The following is a 22,805-nucleotide window of genomic DNA, read 5'->3' on the forward strand; positions in this document are numbered from 1 at the left end:
TGCTTGAAATCTATCCTCATTCACATGCCATATAAAATAATCCAAAAATTAATTAAAATACTTTGTGAGGGTATGTAGTCTCCTCTATTACTGGCTTAAAAAAATGAACTCCAATCATAATTGAACCTTTGTTGCCAGTACCTGTATACAGAGGACACATGGGTGTCTCAATTCCAGTCTATTGGCAAGTCGTGAAAACACAATAATAGGCTGTGGGTGCCGGAGTCATGGTAGTGACTATTCAGATAATAGAGTCCCTTTATTTCTCTCCAGGTGGTGCTCCTCCAGCTGGTTGCTGATTAAGGGCCCTGCGTCTGATTGGAGCAACAATCAAGAGCCTGGCCAATCATGACATTCCACCTGTGGCATCACCCCTTTAAAAGGATCCGCCCCCTGGGACTCCTGGCTGTTTGGTTCTGGAAGGAACAGTGTGCCACTTTTGTTCTTTGTGATTCTTCGTAACTGTTGGTACTTTTGTTTTGTTAACTGTGTTTAAGTTGCACATTGTAACCTTAAGAGCCTCTTTTTGTTAGTTTTTACTTTAACATTCGTTTTAATTAAATTATAGCTTTAGTTAACCATTTTTCATCTTGTTTTGTTAATTCCCCTTTTCCCTTGCTGAGCTGGGTCAAATCCTTTAACGGGTCTAAACTGTTTTTTTGGTTCATGTAATTCTTATCTGTGTGGTATAAATATGTACGGTATGTACCAACACTGATGAGGCTTAGGGCGAGACAACACTTTGTCAGGGTCAGGTAGCTTTTTACAATTGCGCACAATTGCTTTAATAAAGCAGACACTTTGATTCAAGACAACTTCTCAGTTCATTTTTGTCTTTAGTTGTTTTGGTTGTAGAAATTCCACTCTATCTATCTGTCTATCTGTCTATCTGTCTATCTGTCTGTCTGTCTGTCTGTCTGTCTGTCTGTATGTATGTATATGTATATATATACACACACATATATATATATATATACACACACACACATATATACACACACATATATATATATATATATATATATATATATATATATATATGCGTTAAATTTTGTTTTGAATGTATGAAAAATTAAATATCAAGGATGTCGTCTTTAATAAAAGGACATCTGTAGGAGCTGATGAATATACTTAAAACTTGTGCTGTTGAAAATTGTGCCTGGGCAATGCATTTGATTTAGCTACTCAACAAATAAAATGTTTTCAGTCAGTATCATTTTTGCAGGATATGTTTTTAGTCCCTCTAAAAACATATCCTGCTAAAATGGCTTATTCACATGATTATAATTACTAAAAGACTACAATCATGTTATATCACCTGGATGAAGATTCTGAATAAGGTGTCATACGTAAGTTAAGAATCATGTTGCTTGATTGACCTGAAAGGCCAACTGTGTATTTTCCTTAAGCTTGAAGGATGGTATTTGTACTCAAGGGCCACAAATTATGTTGACCTTATTGTTCTGACAGCTGTAATACAGTTGTCAGGATATGTAAGCCACTAGTTCTGTTGGCAATAAATGACATTTGAACATAAGTTCAACATGTGTTGGTGCTGTACACCCTGTGTACAAACATAACGCACGTTGTATTGTCGATCTCAGCTGCTGCTTTGCTCAAATGTACACAATTTCCTAATAGAAACTGAAATGTAGCATAGACACAAATTTTGGTGTAAAGGTTATCAATGCTTCAGACATGTTAATCTGTAATTCCTCTCTTTGCTCAAAACCTACAAAAAATACTATGCATACTTTTTCATGACCTATAATCCAATAAGTGTGACACTTGGATGCCAGGTCAGGGATCATTATGCCAATAGCTTGTGCACCAATTTTTTATATATTTTCAGTGATTCAGGGTTGTTCCAGTATCATTTTATGAGTATTTTGTATGTTTAGACCATCTAGTGGTGAATCTGTAAACTACAGTTTCCTGTACAGTATTGAGTGTGGTTGACAGAGGGTAACTATTACTAAAACTATTACAACAATGGCTATAAATTCCAAAAAGAGTGCACTCATAGAAAAAAAATACTATAATATTTAACATACAATAATATGACATTATTTTTGTGTAACTTTATTATTAGATTTTGTCTTTTTGGAACCTCTTTTATTCTTCCAAAAATGTTTGTTTCCTTTTTCCTTTGTTGTTTCTACTATTATGATAAAAAAAAACAAAAAAAAAAAACCGACACCCCCATTTCATTCAAAGATGAAAAGCAATTCCTTTATCAATGTATTAAGGTTTTATTCTAATTACAATAAAGAGAATATATCAGTCCCTTATTTGTACAAAAATACCTGAAAAGGTTACAATTAATATACACCATTTAGCTATTTACAAAACAAAGCAAAGCACATTAAAAACACACGCTCTTCATGATAGAAGAGTGAAGTTACCGTTTTCTTTTTGCATTCCCTGAAATAATTAGTATAGTAGATGGAAGCTACAGATAAAAGCTTCCTTTCTTGTTTGTGTATTCTCTGTAAATAAAACGCACTATAGGGCATATGGTATTATGCAAAGGCATGGTCAAAGATTAAAAGCACATGTTAATCAAATGTTTGAATCCTCCTTTAGGCTTCAGATTCATCATGGATAAAACTGTCCTGTTCATTAACAAATAATTGATTGATCTAAAAAGCAAATTGTTTTATTACATTTTTGTTTTATCCAATCAACCTTCCACAATATCGACAGGTTATTAGTGTGCCAAAGTTTTGTTTGCTGTGTAATTGATGGACTACTAGTTTTAGTTCTTTATAACCTAGTTTGATATTCTGTGAAATTCAAATAATGAAACTTCATTTCATGTATGAATGATACGATGTTAACACAATTGAGACCAGTTTACCATTTCTGGGGATCACTTCATTAAAGGGTCAAGTTAATGGAAAAGAGCCAGATGCAATCACAAATTATAATAATATATATAAAAAAATTATATGTATATAAATTGGTAATGACAAAAGAAAACGGTATCAAACAGCGCTGAGCAAATTTTACATGTTCAAGTAATCAGTTACATCCAGATAAATAAATACATTTTGAAGAAATAATACTTTAAACATGATTGAGTCCTTGCAATTTTAAACAAATAATGAGGACTGTGCACAGGGTGACAAGTGAGGGGCTGATCTCAAAAAAAAAAAAATGCTTGTTACATCAATTGTAACAGATTTTCACAATGCTGTATCTGCATTTCTTGCTGCATTTTCAAGTATTTCCTGTCTTAAGTGCATCAATGCAGAACAACAGTGCTAAAAGTATTGATTTATATATTCAGGTACTGCACTGTTAACTACTGCCAACAGCTGTAGATGTAAACTGATTTTGTTTAGATTTGTCATTGAAATCCATTTATGCTAGATAAAATAAGCATTATAACTGGGCAATAACAGGAAGCCAAATGATAAGGTATAATTTAATATTAAATGTAGTAGGTAGTACAAGTCAAGAGGGAATATGTAGCTGATTTTAATGTAGACTTCAAGTAGACTTTTGAAGGAATGTAGTGCACAGTGGTGTCAAGTTAAACCTCACCAAATCTCAACTTAAAACCTGAATGGACAAAGAAATGTGTAAACGACTCAAAATCAAAAACCTCCAGTAAACAGCTCCCTCTGTCACATGCTAGTGGTTGTCTTTCCCTGTGTTTCTCCATCAACCCATAATTTAACAGGTAGCATGTTAATTGTATGTACAGGATACAGCAATGTTTCATCGTCTCATTCTTACATGCCAATTACTTTCCCCCATGAATAACAATTCTGACCAGAAATGAACATTGTGCCATATAAATTCGGATTTTGTTTTCGTTATTAATAATCAAATGCCATTTTTGTCATTATATCACAACTACTTGTGTCTTGAATCAATAAATATAAAATGTGTATATTTTTTTACTAAACTATTCCAAATTTGTAATGCATGGTTTAGTGTACTGAGTTTATGGATAACAAACCTGCAGAAGCAGTAGATAAGGGTACACAAAGAGTGATCACATAAAAAAACAATTATTAAAAACCCTGTGAGGTCAAGAGAGGATATTTTTCTCTGTAATGGTGACATTAAAAATACTTTCTTTCAAAAGATGCAGCCATTAAAAACAAGCCTCCAGTGCCTCCAGTCCTGGTTTGGATTTTACTTGTCTTTACAAGTGGTGACACTAGAGGGAAGTGTGGCACCGCCTCACAGTTTTCACAGAGAAGCAAATCATGTGCTCCAAAAGGCCACTCCCAGTCAGTTTTTGAGTGCAAAAACGACAAGACAATCAACTCTCCACCTATGACATTTTTCTTTTGAGGACGTTTGTTTTTAAATTGCTCAAAGTGGTCCACACAAAAGCTTGATCTGCTGATTGTCTGCTTGTGGCACAACTTGCAATTCAGCTGTGCAAAAAAGTAAAAAAAAAAGTCTGAGCTTATTGGAGACTGTACGTAGCAAGAAAATCTTGCATTGAAATTTGTACCAACATGTTGTGAATATCCATGCAAAAAGGTTCATCGTGTCTTTCAAGAAAAAGAACAATAAAACAAGTCAGTTCATTCACCAGCTTCTTAAAAGTCTCAAACAAAATGAAGAGCCATTTTATTTTAGGCAAAATAGGTCAAGTGTTGGTAGTCTCAGTTGATTCGCGGGTGTCATAAGGCCACAACGGTGCATGGGTGTCTGAGTTTGCAAGGCAGCACTCCGCGGTTGAGCTGGTAAAACTCCACCAGCTGGATCAAGTCTGTGAATTTGGTTGACCCATCGTCAAGGCTGAAGAAGAGCTGGCCATCCTCCTCGCACTAAAACAGAATAGGATTATGAAGTGAATGTAATATAGGTGTATATTGGAGAATAGATATGAGTGCATACCGGTAGTATCTGGAAGTGTTTGATTTTCTGGTGATGGCACAATGTGAGTACGAACGCCTTCGGGTTGCTCTGACTGACTCGTAATAGATATAACCTGTTGAAAAAAAAAAAAAAAGGCAGAATTAACTTGAATGTAATAATTGTAATTGTTGTCAATGTACTTAAAAGGGGAGAATACAAATTTCATTTTGGGAATAAAGTTGAACACACATTGTCCATGATATACATACTGTAGATGAAATGCTCAGAGGTGGCAGGTAGTAACTATTATTATTATGGACAAGAGGGTTTTAGATGAGGAATTCTTACCCATCTACTTGTCCTTGTTGGTGAATAATTCGATGGGACTCTTCTCGGGTTATCCTCCCATGGAACCACAGCTGGGCTATATGTATAACTTAAGAGTAATATATGTGTAATTACAAACACAGATAACTGATCATTAATTTAATTAGTGTAATTTCTTTTAAGTTTTTTATCTTACCAGAATTTAAGGAGGAGTGGTGTAAGGGGCTATGGGAGCCCAATACATTCATTCTCTGAGTCCTTTTCTGGAGATACCATAAAGAGACAAAAACAAGATTATTAGGATTTTATTTCCTAATTCCCATTCAACCTCAAATTCCCATATAGTTCCTATGGTCTAAAGTGCATTCTGTTCTTACCCTCCAGGCTTGCCCCTCTTCCATTGCTGCACTCTGGGCCTCTAATGGATTGTCTATTACTCGGCCTGTCCGCCCTGAGAAATCCATTGCCACTAATGAGTTTTCTGAAACACTCCTCTAGGAGGAGACAAAGATACACAATTGTTAAACTGAGCGACATTAATACTCTAATCAAGAGAACGATGTAGATTTGATGATTGGAAACCTCAAACTTACTACTGGTGCAGAGAAGTGTGAGAGTAAAGTTTTTCTTTGTTGAGGAATCTTATAATTCTGGTACAGTACAATTCCATACTGTGAAGGGAAAAGAACATTTCAATGATGCATATTAAACCATTCATTCGAAGAACAACAATAATATAATAGAATAGACTAACGGAAGTAAATGCCAATGTTACACAGATTCCTAACAGAGACAGAGATCTTTATTTGTAATTTTACTGCTCAGTTTAACTGCAAATTAAAGAGTGCAGTGTTGTTGTTACATTTTGAATATGTGCTATACCAGATGTTGTAGTTTGTCTAACCAACCCTATTAATCCACGCTTGGAACCAGCAAAATGAGTTTAGATATTTTTAGCTATGTGATTAAAACCACTATGTTCACTTTTTCAGCACATACTTTTCTGTAATAATTTATTATACACAACAATTGAACAAATAACACATTAAAAATGTACCTTAAAAATTCTGAAGGCAGTCATCCAACAGGTCCTACCCTGTTCCTCCTCGGCACATAGCATCCTCACATCCTTTAGCTCCCCTCTGCATTTATTGGGCTGTCATTCAAATAAGAAGTAACCAACTTTACTCAACATGGAATTGTGCTGCAGGCACTTTCACATAATGGCTCATAATGTGCATTTCATTTGAGCGCTGCCGTCTCCCATCTGTCCGCAGTGTCTTACCTTGATACAGAAGCTGAAGTCTGTGGGAGCGCCGTGCTGTTTTTTACTTGAAATAACAGTGAAAATGTTGCTATCGTCTAGATCTGCCAGTAACTGGAGATGTCTCGGCTCCTGGAGACAAAGAATAGAAGTTGCCACATGTCAGGAAATGGTGTGACATTTGATGATATTACTTGACAAGTGATTGACTGTAGAAACTAAAGAAGAAACGTAAAGAAGCATTGCACGCCATTAGAAAAACATGTAAGACCTATGTAACAAAAGATATGACATTTATTTTCAATAGGTGAAACTGAAATAGCCCCAATTTAGCCTTAACATTTACTAATGTTGTAGGTAGTCCTCAACTTTATTGTCATGCATTTCATATAATTTTTTATAATATATATGTATATGTGAATATACCTTTGAAGTCCCTTTCGTTGAACAGTAAAGACCAGAACGTCGCAAAAACATGTAGACTTTCTTCCATGACTTTCTTCCCATTTCCTTCACGTATAAATACCCCTGCACCTCAGGACAGCTACTGGTTGCTAAAAAGTTCTAAAAAGACAAAAGGTGAAACAGAAATGTTATCAAATACTGCCCCAGCTTCAGACTGTACTCATGAAGACCAGACATTATGATTTTTAACAAATGTGTCGACACTGCTTAAACATAATTTATTTTTAAATGTTTGTGTCAGAATCAATAGATCCTAATCTATACCCATGTCACCTGTAATACATATAGTTTATTTCACTGTAGATTTGTTTCACTAGCTTTTTCATCAATCTCAGTTTTTGAGTTTAAAGTAGGGAAAGAGAATTAAAGGGCATTTACTGATGAAATAGAAAAAAATGCAAATCTAGGTATATATCTGGGTATCTCAACCATTACAATCTATTCCATGTTACTATTACACAGTACTGCTACCATACACACATGTCATAGTTACACTTGCAGCAGTACCTGTAATTAACATCCTTAGATAATCCACATTCCACAGTGAAGATAAATACACAAATACGGGGTCTTTGTTATGTAATAGACCAGCCAAGGAAAGCAGTGCCCGTCAGTGAACAAACATACAGCACATTCCCACTGGCTGTCGCTCAAGCCCAAATCATCTTGTGGGTGTCTGAAAAATTCAACATTTGTGGTATTCATGTTTCACAAAATATCACACCATGAAGTGGCAGGTTAACTTATTAGAGCTGATTTGGGATCTGGGGGCTTGCGGCCTGAAGGTAAACTGTTCCAGAAACTCCTCGATATTAAAAGCACATGTTTCTCACTGTTTTGGAAACTTTGGCTATAATAGAACTCATGCGTGAGCGCTTTTTCCTCCAGCACCAGAGCCAACATTCACACGCCATGCAAAGAAGAAGACAAGCTTTTTAGAGGCACAGCAACTTGCTTTTAAATTTGATATCTGGATAAAGTGACAAGACATGCTGTCAACCTTATGTAACCGCTCACTATAAAAAATATATGCATGATAGTTGATCTACTATGTATATATACCTGTCCAGAATACAACTACTAAAGAGCTTTGGAGCAGATCTTCTTACAATGAAATATTTCCCCCCTAGTGGAGTGGCATCCATTTCCCCATTTTTATAAATACTGATTTTAATTTTTATATTGCATAGATTACTCGGCCTGATCTATCCCTCTGTCTGATCTATCTATATTGAGGGTTTAAGAAAAGCTGAAAGCTGCAATTATGAATGCAAGTACAGGTTTTGTGTGTCTCAGCGCTGTATCGCATGACAGACAAGGCGACACACACATCCCATGTATTAACTCAAAAATCCCACAATGCATTTTTGTCTGACATGTGCAATTAGGCAGCTATGTTTTGCGTTACATGACAAGATTTTGAGCTGTTCAAATATTTGCTGAATAAAGTACTACATGTTCTACTTGGTTGCCTAAATCCATTCTTAACACATACCAACAGGTGGTGCATGTGCCGAGACAGTGGTGTCAACAGTGGATCAACACTAGTTATTACTGAGTGTGTCTGTAGACATCGTGTCTAAGGGTCAGAGGTGAGGCATGTCAGCATGATTGTACAGTGAGCTGCTGCTGACGGGAGCATAATATAAGCTCCAAGTGTGCGTTAAAGGGAGGGAGGGAGAGGAGAGGTGTACACACCTGTAGGAGCTGAGACGGAGGAATCGTGCGGTTTGTCTCCTGGCACCACGCAACCATGTGCTCTGGGAAAAATGACTGTAAAAACAAGACATGTTTGAGAAGATGAAGAAAAATTGACAGAGATGAGAGAGTGGCATGAGTAATATGCAGCACTGTGCAGTTTTAAAATGGTGTTAAACCTAATGATAAGGAATTAATATATTTTGGAATACAATTTATCATTATAAGATTATTGCATATAGTGATCCTTAAACAATGGGCAGTGATTTGTGGCTTGTTTAAAAGAGCAATTATCTCTGAACTTGAGTCCAGGGTCTCAGCTCAGTGTAGCATTGTTTTAAGGTGCAAAAATACACTAAAATACAGACTACTTTTTTGCATATGAATATCCATCTTGAGTGCCCATTTCACAACACTAAACATACATAATTTGAATATGTAGCTATAAACACATGTAACTCATTTACAACTCAAACTGCACAATGTACTGAATAACTGCATTTTTTGTGTATACATATTTGAACAAAACATGGCATATTAAAAGTGTCTTCAAAAAGAGGAATTACCGAAGGATTTCTGAAGAATTCATATTTGGCATAGTTCTTCCTGAAGACAAATCTGCTGTCACTGTTCATCGCGGCCTGCACTTGAACCACCAGCTCATGATCCTCTAGACACCGCTCTAAAAAGTAAAACACAAACACATTTTTTAACATATCACCATAGCCCAATTAAATATCCGAGTCTCATTTTTGGGTTCTGATTTTTCTTTAAACAAAACTATTTATTGGCAAACTTTGTGACTTTTTTAGATGTTACATATAGACAATGATATAAAGAAATCATTTCAAGAACAATTTTTTTGTTGAAGGATGCATATCAAGGTTTTAGGGCTTAGACGCCGGATAAGACCAAGGTTCCTCTGTCAATGACAATTAAAGCGTGAGTGATTTGCGAAAGTCCTGTCCTTGCCAGAATGCATCAAAGTTCTACAGAATTTTAAGTTTAACTGGCCATGACTCACTTCTTCACTGCATTACTATTTAGAAAATATAATGCAGAGAAAATTTCCACAGAATTTCCAGTCATTAAACTTTCTGTGTGGGAAATTAAAGCTGTGCAGAGCCGACCACAGTCACAACAAGCATACTGGTTATCTTTGTCAATACTTTTTATCACCTGCAACAAAAATTGAATCTAATTACACAATATCTCCATAGTTAGATGGAAAGAATCTTATATTGACCTTCATAACCTTGTTAATAGGGTCACGATTCTTCCATTCCTTTTGGTCTTAAGGTGCTTGTTTGGTGACTCACTGCTGGTCGTGACAGTGACTCACCGCTCATCATCACCTCAGAGTGCCAATGTTGTGAATCTGTTTAAGGCTAATAAGCACAGGTCAAGGTTACACTCCAATCCCACTCCGTCATTTAAAAGGAGCGGCAGTGGTGGACCAAAATAGGACTCTATTCAAATATACTAATGTTCAAGGAGCACTCACACTTCTATTTATAATCGCCACCACAATTACAAGTGTACATGATCAAGCACATGCAAGTTCATACACAGATCCAGAAATGAATGAATGTCAAGATGTTTATGATATTGCACATACACGATGTTTGACATTGTACATACATATGCTAGTATGTAATATGTTTTGAGGGAAAGCATTTTTATAGGTCAAGTATAATGAAAGTTTTATTACATTTTTGTATTGAGGGTTAAGTTGATTTTTACTTTCAATTTACTGTGAACTTTACTTCAGAAATTCTACATCTGATGGTTGGTATACATAGAAAAATTATTCTCCCCTGGGAATGAATAAAAATAATTCTCATTCTGAAATAATGTCCAATTGTAAATATTGTAGGTAGAATCCACCTATTGTTGTGTAGTAATAATAACTAATGGAAAAGATCCATTGCGCTAATCCCAAACATGGACCAAGTTTCCAGTCTATTATGACAGGAGGGTCATATGTATCAGTAGTGTTTTTTTTTTTTTTTTTTTTTTTTTACATTAATCCAAACTTACATTAAAGTACTTTTTTAAATAGACAAATTTAACTAATAGTATTTTGTTCATTGTTCCATGTTTAAATAAATACATTAAAAATAACATTACATTTGTACTGGGTAATCCTTTCTGACTAAGAAACCAAAGATAGAAGGCTTGATCACAACATATTTACTGGAAGTATTAAAGACAAAATCTAATTTATGTTTTTTTGGGAGCTGAAGAGATTATGGTTAGTGTACAGGTGCGGCAAAATGGAATAGAGGGTGCAATACAATAGACAGTAACTCCGGGCCAAAGATGATGTCATTCACAGCATGCTGGCCCTAACTGTACTTGGCAGACAGTTTTTGGCACAACGGTTCAATGCATAGCTGCATGATGATGATAGATGGACAGAAATTAGGATGGGGTTAAGAGGCTATTATTTCTAAGCCAAAATATTCTTCATTAGAAATTCTAAATTACTGTGATAAATGGAAAATCAAAACCTAGTTATGAGAAAATTCTATTTGAAACACACCCTTCTGTTTGACACACGTGAGGCAGACTTGTGCTTTGTAAGTGTTTTATAATTGCTTTCTCCTCAGGGAAAATACACTCTCAGGCTTCCAAGGCGTTCTTTCCCTCTAAGCTTGACTCATAAAATATATATAAATCTACCACAAGGTTGAGTGTCATTAATGATATTCCCTTGAATTGAATTTATTGAAAACTTGCTGCTGTATCGTTAAAAATAAATAAATAGATAAATAAATAAAGATGCACTAAATAACTTTTCTGGTAAGGGCTGTGCCACCTGCTTGTCTCCATGGAGAGCTCATTTCTTTTCCTGGAATGTTCCACAGTAGGACAATTTTTTAAAATCTATATTACATGAATTCACTGACACATACATTTATCCTGCAAGAGCCTTGTTAAATGTTTATTCTTGAAGTAGTGCATAGTTGCCTCTTCACAGATTTAACTTGTGACTTGATGGTCTGATGGCTTGTTTCCATGGAGTTTGTTGTCTTACTGTGGAGCATTCCAGACAAACTAATAATTCCTCCATTCAGACCATAAGGTAATGGACCTTTCACCAGAAGAGTTATAAAGAGTTAGTGAATACAATCAGTTTTATAGCAATACATTCAGGAACAAGATTTTGGTTTATCCTGTATAAATACTTTTGGCTCCTGTATTGTTCAGCAGTTTTAACGGGATCAAACTGCATCACTTTAGTCTTTTGCACAGTACTTGATCACATCGCCATGCATTATATCTCTGTGTGCATATACTGCATACATGAGCATTCATTTCTGCCTGAATACTTGCCAGCGTGAGAATATGAGGCTGCAGTGAGATCATTTAAATGTACTAATTTCACCACTCTTTTAGACACAGATTTTTCACGAGTGTGCTGCTGGAGTTTTTGGTTCTTACCTATTCCAAGCAGCGGGTGGTGCTCAACAAGTGCCCAACTGTTGTCATCCACACAATGGCTTTTATAGACCAAGAGCTGGCACAGGTCCCGGGCAGTCATATCAGCTGGTATCTCCACCACTTTCCTCATGCCATCCTCACTGAAGATCTTCACAATCTAACCGGGAAAAAAAGCATAATTTGAAAGTTCAAATAAACATTTCAGTATTTATCATTTATACTCAATTACCCTTGGCAATGTTCTTTCACTATTACAGCCTAATATGTGGGTGAAGCCAGCAATTTACTTCAAACGCAAGCATAGTATTTATTGTACAGTGCCCCGTACACTGTGCCATAGAGAGACCTGTAATTATGGCACACAATAGAAAAAACACACACTTAAGACTATCTAGCAATTGTGGCATTAAAAATCATAGGCATGCATTTCTTAAAGCAACTTGTTGGTGTAATATAGAAGCAAATATACAGGTGAGAGTAAACTGTGTCTAAACTAAATACAGATATCCAGGGCTTGCGTGCGAGGAAAAGACCGTGGTTAAGTAACTCTCTGCTCAAGCTCAATTATATGTCAGAAACTAGAGGGAACAATAATCTCAAGATGATATTTTTGGGGATGTTCCGTTTGGAGTTCAATCTACTTTGAGTACAAAACGGCACATCTGCTGCGAACAGATGAACCCATGTTTAAAATCTCATTAATAAATGGAAAAGGAGATAATGCATTTGCAGAATGCAGCTTGTTAAGTCCACATTAACATAGCAAGACAATGAATTATACTAAATAAAAAGTATATCATTAAAACATCCAGATAACTAAATATAAAATATGAATTATTTTATTTAAAAATTTAGAGGGGAATGAATGAGCTACACAGAGAACTAGAGCAGCCTACTTAACCCACAGAAACATCCAGCTAGCTAAGCCTACACATACAACACATATATGCACACTTCCCACAGAATACATTACGACAAAGAAAACTCTGTTCCTCTGAGACAAAACGCACAAACCAGGCAGCCCGTACAAATGTATCTCAAATATTATTAGACCGCAATATACTAAAATCACAAGTAAAGCCTTCTCCATTCAAAGTCAAAGGTATATCCGACTGTCGCCCATACTGTTCAAGCACCAACACTTCTGCCTTTTCCATCTTGATCATGAGAATTACAGTATATTTATAGATGATTTGGTAAAAAGCGGCATTTTGTTGAATGAGTGTGTCTTACCTCCACGGCCCGCAATAGGCAGCAGTCTGGGGAACACGAAGGCATTTTTGGAGTGCGCCCTGCTCCCCCTACTCAGACACACTTCCTTTTGACACAGTCAAAACCCTCCTAAACCACGTTTCCTCCCGGGACAAAAATAAAAAAATAAAATAAAAAAAATAATGCTGATTTTGTTTAAGGTATCCAGTAGATGACAGTTGTACTACCTGTCCTAAAAAAAAGGCCAAAAACTCAAAAGTCTATGTACGTATATAGGCCAGTAAAGAAATAGCCTATCTGACCTGCGCTTCTCTCAGGTACAGTAGAGAGCTCAGTGCTGGTTCTAGTCTGACAACTCTTTCCCATTCCCTCTCCCTCTCCTTCTCTGTTCCTCTTCCCTCCTCTCTTCCCCTCTCTCACAAAGGGTTACAGCTACAGGCTTCAAGGCACACTGAATCAAACCACACGCCCGGCGACCAATCAGGAGGCAGGAGCAGGCTGATGTAATCATTCCCACACACACCCGCCAGTAGACACACAGTCGCACAGTCATGCACAGGCACGGCCAACTTTTTCTGCCCTCTTGAAAGCTCTCGACTCCAGTTTCTTCTTTGAAAAAAAATGGGTTTGTTTGAGGGGCTGTATGGCTGAAGGGCATTGTCAGTATCAAAATCAATGTGGGAGGAGAAGGAGAAACTTTTGTAGAAATAGAAGTTTACAAATTTTAAGTACATTTTTTTGGGTATTTTGTCACTTTATTAATTCTCAAATTCAGAATACACGTTTTTTTTTTTTATTTAAGAAGACCCCCTTACACCTACTCCACTTGACATATGCAATATACTTTTGTAAAAAGCACACTAATTCTTGTAGAAGTGGCTATATGTTGCAACTTCAGAACCACTGACTTGTGTGTGAACAGGTGAATGCTCCCTGTATAATCCAGGAATTATACCCAGTTCCACAGAAGGAAGGAGGAAATAGCAGTGTAAGTGGTAACACCCATGAAGTGGTAAGCTATGAAGGAAGGGGAGAACGAAGAAGGAAAAAAAGAGCAAGAGAGAGAACGGGACAGAGAGAAGGGGAGAAAGGGAGGGAGAAAAAGAGAGGGAGAAAAGTGAGTCTAAATGAGAGGAGGGGAGAGAGAGTGGAGGGGGAGGCGGGGGGGGGGGGGTATGAGGGAGAGAGAGCGAGGGGGGAGCAGACAGAGGGAAGGAGGCAGTGAAGAACGAGGGGAAGTCTGGTGACACACTACAACAGAATGTGTAGTGTGAATGCTTCCTACTCTTAACTACATATCTAGACTGCACAGCTGTCACTACTCACCCACCCAACCTCCTCCCCCCGCACTGCAAACGCACAGTAACACCCTCCGTGACATCACACTCACATAGGGAGAGGGGGAAGCCCAGAGAAAGGCATAGGATGAAGTAGATATACAACTTTCAGTTTGATTAGTCACAAACTTCTCTTATTTTATTTCCTTGTTCAAACATGTATTGGAGAATTAATGTGTTTTGTCGAATTGTATGGATTTTATTTTTATTTAAAACATTATAGGTAGAATAATTGTTGGAATAATGCTTCAACAAGCTTCTGAAATGCTGAGCCAGACATGGGCAAACGACGGCCCGGGGGCCACACATGGCCCTTTGGGTTTATTAATCCAGCCCAAATTATAATTGCAAATTATATTAAAAGGTGAGGGTAAACTTTGAACAATTTACCTTTTCAACAAAGTGTTTGTCTTTTGGCACTTGATCAAAATGAACTGAGTTTTTTTCTGCTGTGTTTATTTAACTGAAATTGAATTAATTATTAATTTAATGAATGCATTTGAAAAACAATTTGTACAGTGAGCCTTGCATATTCATGCTTTGCTACATGTTACAGGCCAAATCTCTAATGTAATATATGTACGTACACATATATACACACATATACACAAACACACACACACCCCACACACACATATATATACACATATACAAATTATGTATATGTGTACAAAATATATATTACCATTATTATCAAAATCCACAGGAAAATGTATGCATTTTCGAATGGAAAATTTTCTTGCCGTGGGTAAAATCTGAGACCGCTGATACAAAGCAGCTGAGAGGTTGTCTTAAATGCCAACTGACGTGTCGCACAGTGAAGATAGGTCACAGATTGCATTTCATTTGGAGGCCATGATGCAATAGAGTTTAAATTTTACTTTTTATTTTTAATCTTGCTGTAATGTAGTTAAGCTACTTCTGAGAGAATGACCAACTTAACTTTGTGAATAGCTTAACTGTGCTCTCCCTAGACAGCGGGACTCGTCTGTCTGATGACTCAGATCTGATAAATGTGATGCAAGCCTTGAGGGACCGGTTCAAAGATGCTCATCCTCATATAGACAAAGCTAGACTTTAGCTTAATATACAAACAAAAACACGTTCTGAAACCTTTTGTTGCAAGCTGAGGAGAAAGTTAACAGCATAGCACGTGTTGTGCAAACACAAGTGTGTCCTTAAGCATGTACGCACACGCCCAGCTACTCACATGCACTTAGCACCAGCAGCCATGTCTGCTTCCAGCAGCAGCAGCTGCTCCTAAAATAGTCACTGGTATTACAAACATATTACTACCCATTACATCAGATGGGAGTTACTGGATCACACTTCTACACATTTTTCACCATTGACTACAATTGTTACCAATATTGCAGTTGCTTAAAAGTTTGCTTCAAGGCCCAAACAGTGCATTTTGTGTGCCAGCATTTGTATTGATATGCAAATGAACAGAAGAATTCTCATGCCATCCCATCCTAGCCAGACATTAGGGAAATAGACTTATAAATTGTTGCAAAGAACAAAAAAGGCACGTTAAAACACATTTCAATGTGATTTTCTTGTGCATAATACTGTTTTTTGAAGTTATTACCTTGTGCTAAATGTTTTAGGAATTGGGTTTTTATTCAATATTTATATATTGTGAAACACCCCAATTTACGAAAGTGTTTTGTCTTAGCGTTTGCCCTACTTATTAATAGTTGAGTTCCAATAAAAGTATGCTGACAAAGTGTTTCAGCAAGTCGTCATTGTTGGCAAAACTAGCTAAGGCCTCTTATGCTCCCTCTGCCCTGCAAACCCCTACATTAGAGGCCAACAGAAGCAGCAGCCATTGATAAGCTGATTTGGCTCACAAGACAGGCCCACCTCCATATTCCCATTAACAGTCCCTACATAATGGCCCTTTGACTGTAATGTGGAGCTGTGTGTGGTCCAGGCCGCCCAGGAAACGCACATCCCAATGATGAGATGGAGACACAAAAACCTGAATGGGGCGCAGACAATTGGCGGTCCCCACTCTGTGCTCCAGTCAGCAGCAGTGGGAGGCACAAGCCAAGAAAACTCTGCTGACTCATGAGCAAGCACTATGAACTGTCCCTTGTCATCCAATTACCCCGTCAAATTAAGACCCAAGACACAGAGGCCTTTCTGGGTTCAGCAAATCAAAAAAGTGAGATTTAGCAGGCAGCAGAGGGAGAGAGGCTAGAGAGAGAGGAGAAGATGGCTTATGGTAAAGGCTTCACAGAGATGTATAGAGAATAATTTGAGTACAGTGGCAGTCTGCCATTAGGCTGCTGTGCAGCCGTGCATTGGACCATACAGTGTGTATGTGCACTGTATTGGGGTGTTAGTTAACCCACAGAGGCTGCTCGGTCTATAAACAAGGGACTTTTACACCCACTCGGCCTCATGAATCTGAAGCTGGAACATTCTGAGGCAGCGTTGGGTCACATTTAATTAGTAGGACAAATGGCTATGTTTAGTTTGGCAATCTCCACCATCTATAAATGCCTTCTTGTGTGTTCTTTTAATAGACTTAGTTAACAAAAATGCTATGCATAAACAACATATTCAAAGGTGAGGACTATTCCTTATACAGGAAAACGTCATCTACACATTGGTGCAGAGCATGGGTTTAGTTTACTGTGGTGCCCTGCTGAGAATCCCTCCACATGGAGCCAAATATTTCACCAACAGTGTGCAGCGGAAGTTTAATTGTAAAGAGGGCATTTTGCCAAAGGACCTTGGCCAGCAAATATCTTTTCAGGCCTGATTTGGAACCATTGTCCAGTTACAGCAGGAGGGCAGATGGAGGGGGCAAGCAACAGTGACTTGGCCAAACAGAGTATGACAAGGATGGCAGAGTTTTGCAGAGATGGTGATCTAAAAGTGAGTCTCGACATTAGACATCACACAAGGTCAATATATTTTCACTGGACTGCATGTCTGCTAGTGCAAATGGACTTGAGGCTTACATGCGGGCACTCCATTGGTTTGACAAGTCCTGGATTAGTGATCATCGAGAACATTTTCAATGAAACAATACTTGTATTATAATTTAACTCCATTTCACCATTATATAATATTATTGTACCTACAAAAGAGACAAAAACACGATTTAAATGTCTGAAAGGTTCGTTCTGATGTACTTGCATCACAGGACAGTAATAATTATGACGTGGTACATTGCTGTACAAAGGAACAGGGAGTTTCCACTAAAGCTCACTGTGTTTGCCTTATTCTTTTCATGTTCCTCCATGGCCCAACCAGCAATATTTCATAGTCATATTTTAACCATCACGTACAGTACATTTACGAACGGCCATTTCTACATGAAGACTGTTATCTTTGCCATCACCAACTGTGTCCAAGAGCTCTCCTCTTTACATTTTCACAGCAGTGGCTACAGAAACCAGAGCTGTCCTACTTTCCCCTAAATGAAGGGAATGGGGGCAGGACCATGGTGAAAAAGAGACGAAGGACAGAGGGAGAGAAAGAGAGAGAAGGAAAAGAGAGATGCAGTCTAGTCTGTACAGCTTTGGTCTGATTTAATGACTGCAGGCTCAAAGATATTGCCATTTTTGTGGGACATGTGGAGACAGCCCTATGAAAAATCAGAATATATCAACTATAAATGCACATGGCTAGCTTAGCACACAGACTGAACACACAGGGATTCCCATTAGCTGGAGGAGTAATGGATCTTTGCTTTTTAGGTGGGTGAAAGTTGTGGCTTCTAATCTTACACCGGCTGCCCACTGGGACGAGGATGAAGGATGGGCCATTAAAGGTGCATCACGCTTCAGCGACTGGGTGGTCCATGAATACTACCATGGAACTAGGTTTTTCTAATTTCAGTATTTAGTTCTGTGTATAAACACCCGAGTAATCCTTTTACATATATTTAAGGCTTGTGGCTTCCTGTCACTACCTCAGTGATTAGTCTCCTTTAAGAGACTTGCCCGCCTCATTGCTGAAAAAGAAACTGCAATAATATAAAAAAGAACCAAAGACTAACAAGGATCTATTTTCTTGACTGTCAGCCAGTATGCCTTTATATTGCCTTTTCTTGCTTTCCTTCATTTAATTTGCAGTCATGTACATATAATTGTATATATTATATAATTGTCAGTTGTATAAATTTCAGAGCCATTTTTCACATTGTCGTAACCTATGTGTATCACCTTTGTAAAAGAAGTTCACCTCAAATGCAGAACAACACTGAATTACTTAAACAAAATACAACACAATGGTATTTTGAGAGCAAAACTAAAATGTTTCATTTGTAAATGTGAATTGCTTTCGATCAACTCCAAAGCCAAATAGTATTAAAAGGGCAGGTATTGGCCCTCGCCTAGACCATCCATTTGTCTGTCTCACGTTTAGTAAGCAAACCACAGGGCTGGAGCCTTTGTAGGACAATGAACCCTGTGCAGGGTTTCAAAACAATAAGAATTGTTTAAATAATCTTTTTGTCTGACCCTGTTGAGAGCCCTTGTCCTTGATGCCACTTTAGTAATGACCATGTGCAAATGCATACATGGTACATACAAAAGTAGAATTGCTTTTTAATGTGCGGACAGTTTTTTTACTCATACTCATCTCGTATAGGACTCTGCAGAGCTGGAGCGTAGGCAGAGGATGTTCACTGCAGAAGCGGTTATAGTGACACTGGCCTATTTTAACTGTGTAAATTAATTTAGTATGTAACACAATCATTGCACAATCCAATATGTGGGTCACATGAATCCCAATGAGCACATAATGTAATGAGAAAAACCCATCAGATACACCCTTAAATAACCGTTCTCATGGAGCATACTTATCGGACATTATCCATGCAGTGCATGATAAGGGTTTCATTTATAAACTGGTTATGCATTATGCCAGTAATGGTGACGTGTGCTGCCTTGTGTCTGTGGCAGTAGTTGGTCTAAGAAGCAGGTTCAGGCATGTTTTCATTTAGCACTGGGATAAATGCGTCCTTGACACATGAGATGTTCCAGACTTAACCACAACCTGCATGGCACTCCTCCAGGTTGCCGTTTCACAGCCATGCAATTTGTAATTCACTCGATGCTCGGTGCTGCAAATCTCCTCCAGCTGCAGTCAAGCTCCTGCTAAATGTTGCTCATTTGCACAAACTTAAAGATTTTTTGTTTTGTTTTGTGCAGTATTCTAATTAATTCTACTTCCAGTTCTAACCAATACAATATATTACAATATAGCTCTTGTCTATAGACCAGTTTTGGAAGTTCCATGTGGTATTTCTTGAAGATAAAAACCACACGTGTCGACAGTACAAGTTTAGTACTGTCAACTGCAGATAACAGGTCTGCATTGATAAAGACAGTTGACAATGTGTATGTGGCTTTGAGACTTAACATAATGACCGGCATTGCTGAAACCAAACCGTAGTGCAATGTCTACTCTACATTTTATTTAACAAGTGCCACAGTGTACATTTCAGCTCTGCATCACCTCTGGCCTGCAGAATCCAAAGCACAACACGCACATTGATTTTTGAGCTTGTAAAGACATCATGCATCAGGGTACACTTGTGCACACTCCCACAGATGTTCTCAAGCGTTTGGGCATTGAGTGCATTCCTCTCCGCTGTTTAGTTTACAGTGGAAAAATCTCCCCTTTGACCTGGAGTATTTTCAACACTCAGGAAGTGAGCGGCCAGGGAATGCCATGCTTCAGTGCCAAGAGAGTCAGAGGAGGGATTGATCGATTCTTCAGCAAACCACCATTGTTAACCCTTTAAGTGATATTAGGCATGGTGATACTATGACTAAAAACTAAACAAAAACTAAATGAAACAGACATTGTCTCATTACATCACACAATGAGTGAAATGTACTCAGGTGGGCAGCAAGTGTTTATTTTCAGCCAGCAAATAGATTTGAGTTAAAACAAATTGTGATGACTTGGATTAGCTTAAAATGAGCAGTTTTTAAAAGAAAGTTACAATTACTTCTTGAGAAAGTACCATGTAAGAATTACATTATGATCACTACATACCAAGATCTCTAGAACAGACAAATATGTATTTTTTATTTAAACTTCTTTGAAATGTGCTCTTACAGGAGCTTTAAGAGCAGTGCAGCGCATGTGACTAAAAGATAAACACTTACAAAGTCCAACACATGGTATGATATGGAGAACAATGCACAGTTAATGAAAAAACAAAGCAGTGGTGAGAAGATAGGGTGGTAGATAGGATGTAGGGATCCTGTAATGCCATAGAGCACAGCCAGCTATGGGACATCTAGTCCAAGTACAGTAAATCCAACAAAATCTGCCAACTCACTGATCAAATCTTCGTTCCCACACTGGCATGACTGAAGCAGCTCTGAGAACACTGTGTTCAAGGAGCACATAACATGACTTTCTATTGCACTACTGAGGACAGACTGTCAAGAACCAGGATGGACTAAATTCATGGATATGTGCTAACGAGCTCACATTCAGGGTTTCTTATAAAAGTTTTCCATTCCATTGCATATGAATTAATGATCTTCAGTATCTAGTGTAGCATCTGGTATAGTCAAAATCTAAACTCTGGTTAATGGCAACTTTCACATTCCTCAAACCTCTGCATGCTACAGAGGGCATGTATATGCTAAAGCACAACTTTTTGAGAAAATTCCAGCATTGGGCCAAGAGCTGACATTTTCTCTATATCCAGATTCCAGAGTAAAGTCTACAGAGTAAAGATAGATACTGATGATTCATTTTAGTAAATTTGTATTGAGACATATGGTTTTGTATAGTGGTTCAGAGGACTGACCATTTATTGATGAAGAAGATCTGCATTAGGGTCCAGGTTTGTGACATCAGCATTTACTAATGCAAGCACCAGTGCCTGAAGTTTGATTCTTCTTTATTTTTCCCTTTCCAAAAAAGTCTGTAGACAACTGTCCCTCCTAAACAAACGTTCTTTCCTTTCTATAAAGGGAAAAGTCCTTAGGTCACAGAAGTGGCCTGTGACCTTAATGGTTTGTCAAGAAAAAAAAAAAGAAACTAATTGAACAATAGTGGTTTGTTCTGCAACATTTTTTTTTCTTTTTTTGGCAGAAAGACAAAGTCAGGTCATCATCTGTTATATCATCCCCAACACTGCACTTCTCTCACTTCTATAAATATCAGATGGTTGCGTGTCTGCGGCCCCTTCACATTTTTCCCTGTTAAGTATATGCAGCTGAGGAGAGCAGCTGGGCCACGTGGAAGGATAAATATGGAAAGATAGAAAGTGAGGAAAGTGGGATAATTGGGAATCATACTGTAGGTGTCCAGTCATTCCTAAATCCTGACAGGGACGTGCCACTTCCATTAGCCTTGGGAGCACTATCCAAGAAATGAGCTGAGCAAAAACAGGGGCCCCAAAAGCACGAAAGCCTGTCAGAAAGTGCCTCAAGCTCGGAAAATTCAGTAAACCAAACAAGAAGAAAAAAGCGGTTGAACTGACTTGGATGTTTGTAGAACATACAGACAGACAAGGAGATAAGACAGAAGAGAGAGGCGTTCAAACACGCACATGTGGTTTAAGTGACAGAGGTCAAAGGTCAAAGTCTGGGAGCAATAATCTGCCTATTCATTGGGTGTCTTCTTGTCAAAATCTGCTCTTCTCTAGACCTGCTCCACACATGTTCCCTACCCCGCACCCCTACACTTCGCCAGATGAAGGTGCTGAATCGAATTTCCACTGAAGAACCAACCGCAATGAGACATATTTTCCATTGCCATCATCAACAATGGACAGATATTGCCAATTGTGTAAATAGTTTACAGAGCTCACAAACACACGCACACGCATCTAAGACAACAAACAGACCCATGTGGACCACGCCACAGTTCTGACACTAGTTGCGTGCACTCATTGTAAACACATACATACACAGGGAATTATAGTTTCCACAAGTTTCTTCAACATTACTTTAGTATTTTTTGGTCTAAGGAAACAAGAAAGCCCAGAGAAATGCTAGTATATATTGCCATGCTAATATGTAATAATGATATGTATGGGATTGTAAGGGTTATTATTACCCATATACAATGTTCTTGAATGGTTTTTATTATTTACATCATACATGGTAAAGTCTGGTCCAGATCTGAGTTAGACCATGCCTTCATTTATTTCAGACTTTTTAAACAACATTTGAAGGTCTTTGTCATGTTTTCAGTATTTTATTGGACCTATCTGATAAATTGTTACCACATTT

At 37.8% G+C, this 22,805-nt stretch overlaps 1 protein-coding gene across 3 annotated transcripts in view; it reads right to left on the reverse strand.

The window, feature by feature from the left end:
• Positions 1 to 2,232: 2,232 nt before the first annotated feature.
• Positions 2,233 to 22,805, reverse strand: part of LOC117383690 (growth factor receptor-bound protein 10) — a 39,578-nt gene continuing 19,005 nt past the window's right edge. For 2 of the 3 annotated variants that reach the window (XM_033980896.2, XM_033980897.2), the window contains exons 6-17: positions 12,029 to 12,185; positions 9,148 to 9,263; positions 8,582 to 8,656; positions 6,845 to 6,982; positions 6,440 to 6,550; positions 6,212 to 6,310; positions 5,748 to 5,825; positions 5,532 to 5,648; positions 5,351 to 5,417; positions 5,176 to 5,263; positions 4,867 to 4,960; positions 2,233 to 4,796 (exon numbers count right to left, since the gene is read on the reverse strand). In XM_033980896.2, coding sequence (XP_033836787.1) covers positions 4,650 to 4,796; positions 4,867 to 4,960; positions 5,176 to 5,263; positions 5,351 to 5,417; positions 5,532 to 5,648; positions 5,748 to 5,825; positions 6,212 to 6,310; positions 6,440 to 6,550; positions 6,845 to 6,982; positions 8,582 to 8,656; positions 9,148 to 9,263; positions 12,029 to 12,185 — 1,287 coding nt within the window. In that variant the 3' untranslated portion in view covers positions 2,233 to 4,649. Of the gene's footprint in view, positions 4,797 to 4,866; positions 4,961 to 5,175; positions 5,264 to 5,350; positions 5,418 to 5,531; positions 5,649 to 5,747; positions 5,826 to 6,211; positions 6,311 to 6,439; positions 6,551 to 6,844; positions 6,983 to 8,581; positions 8,657 to 9,147; positions 9,264 to 12,028; positions 12,186 to 13,261; positions 13,330 to 13,542; positions 13,622 to 22,805 lie in introns of those variants that run through there. The other variant, XM_055227525.1, reaches the window with a different exon arrangement.

This window comes from Periophthalmus magnuspinnatus, chromosome 16, assembly GCF_009829125.3.
Source record: "Periophthalmus magnuspinnatus isolate fPerMag1 chromosome 16, fPerMag1.2.pri, whole genome shotgun sequence".
In the NCBI taxonomy this organism is placed as follows: Eukaryota; Metazoa; Chordata; class Actinopteri; order Gobiiformes; family Gobiidae; genus Periophthalmus; species Periophthalmus magnuspinnatus.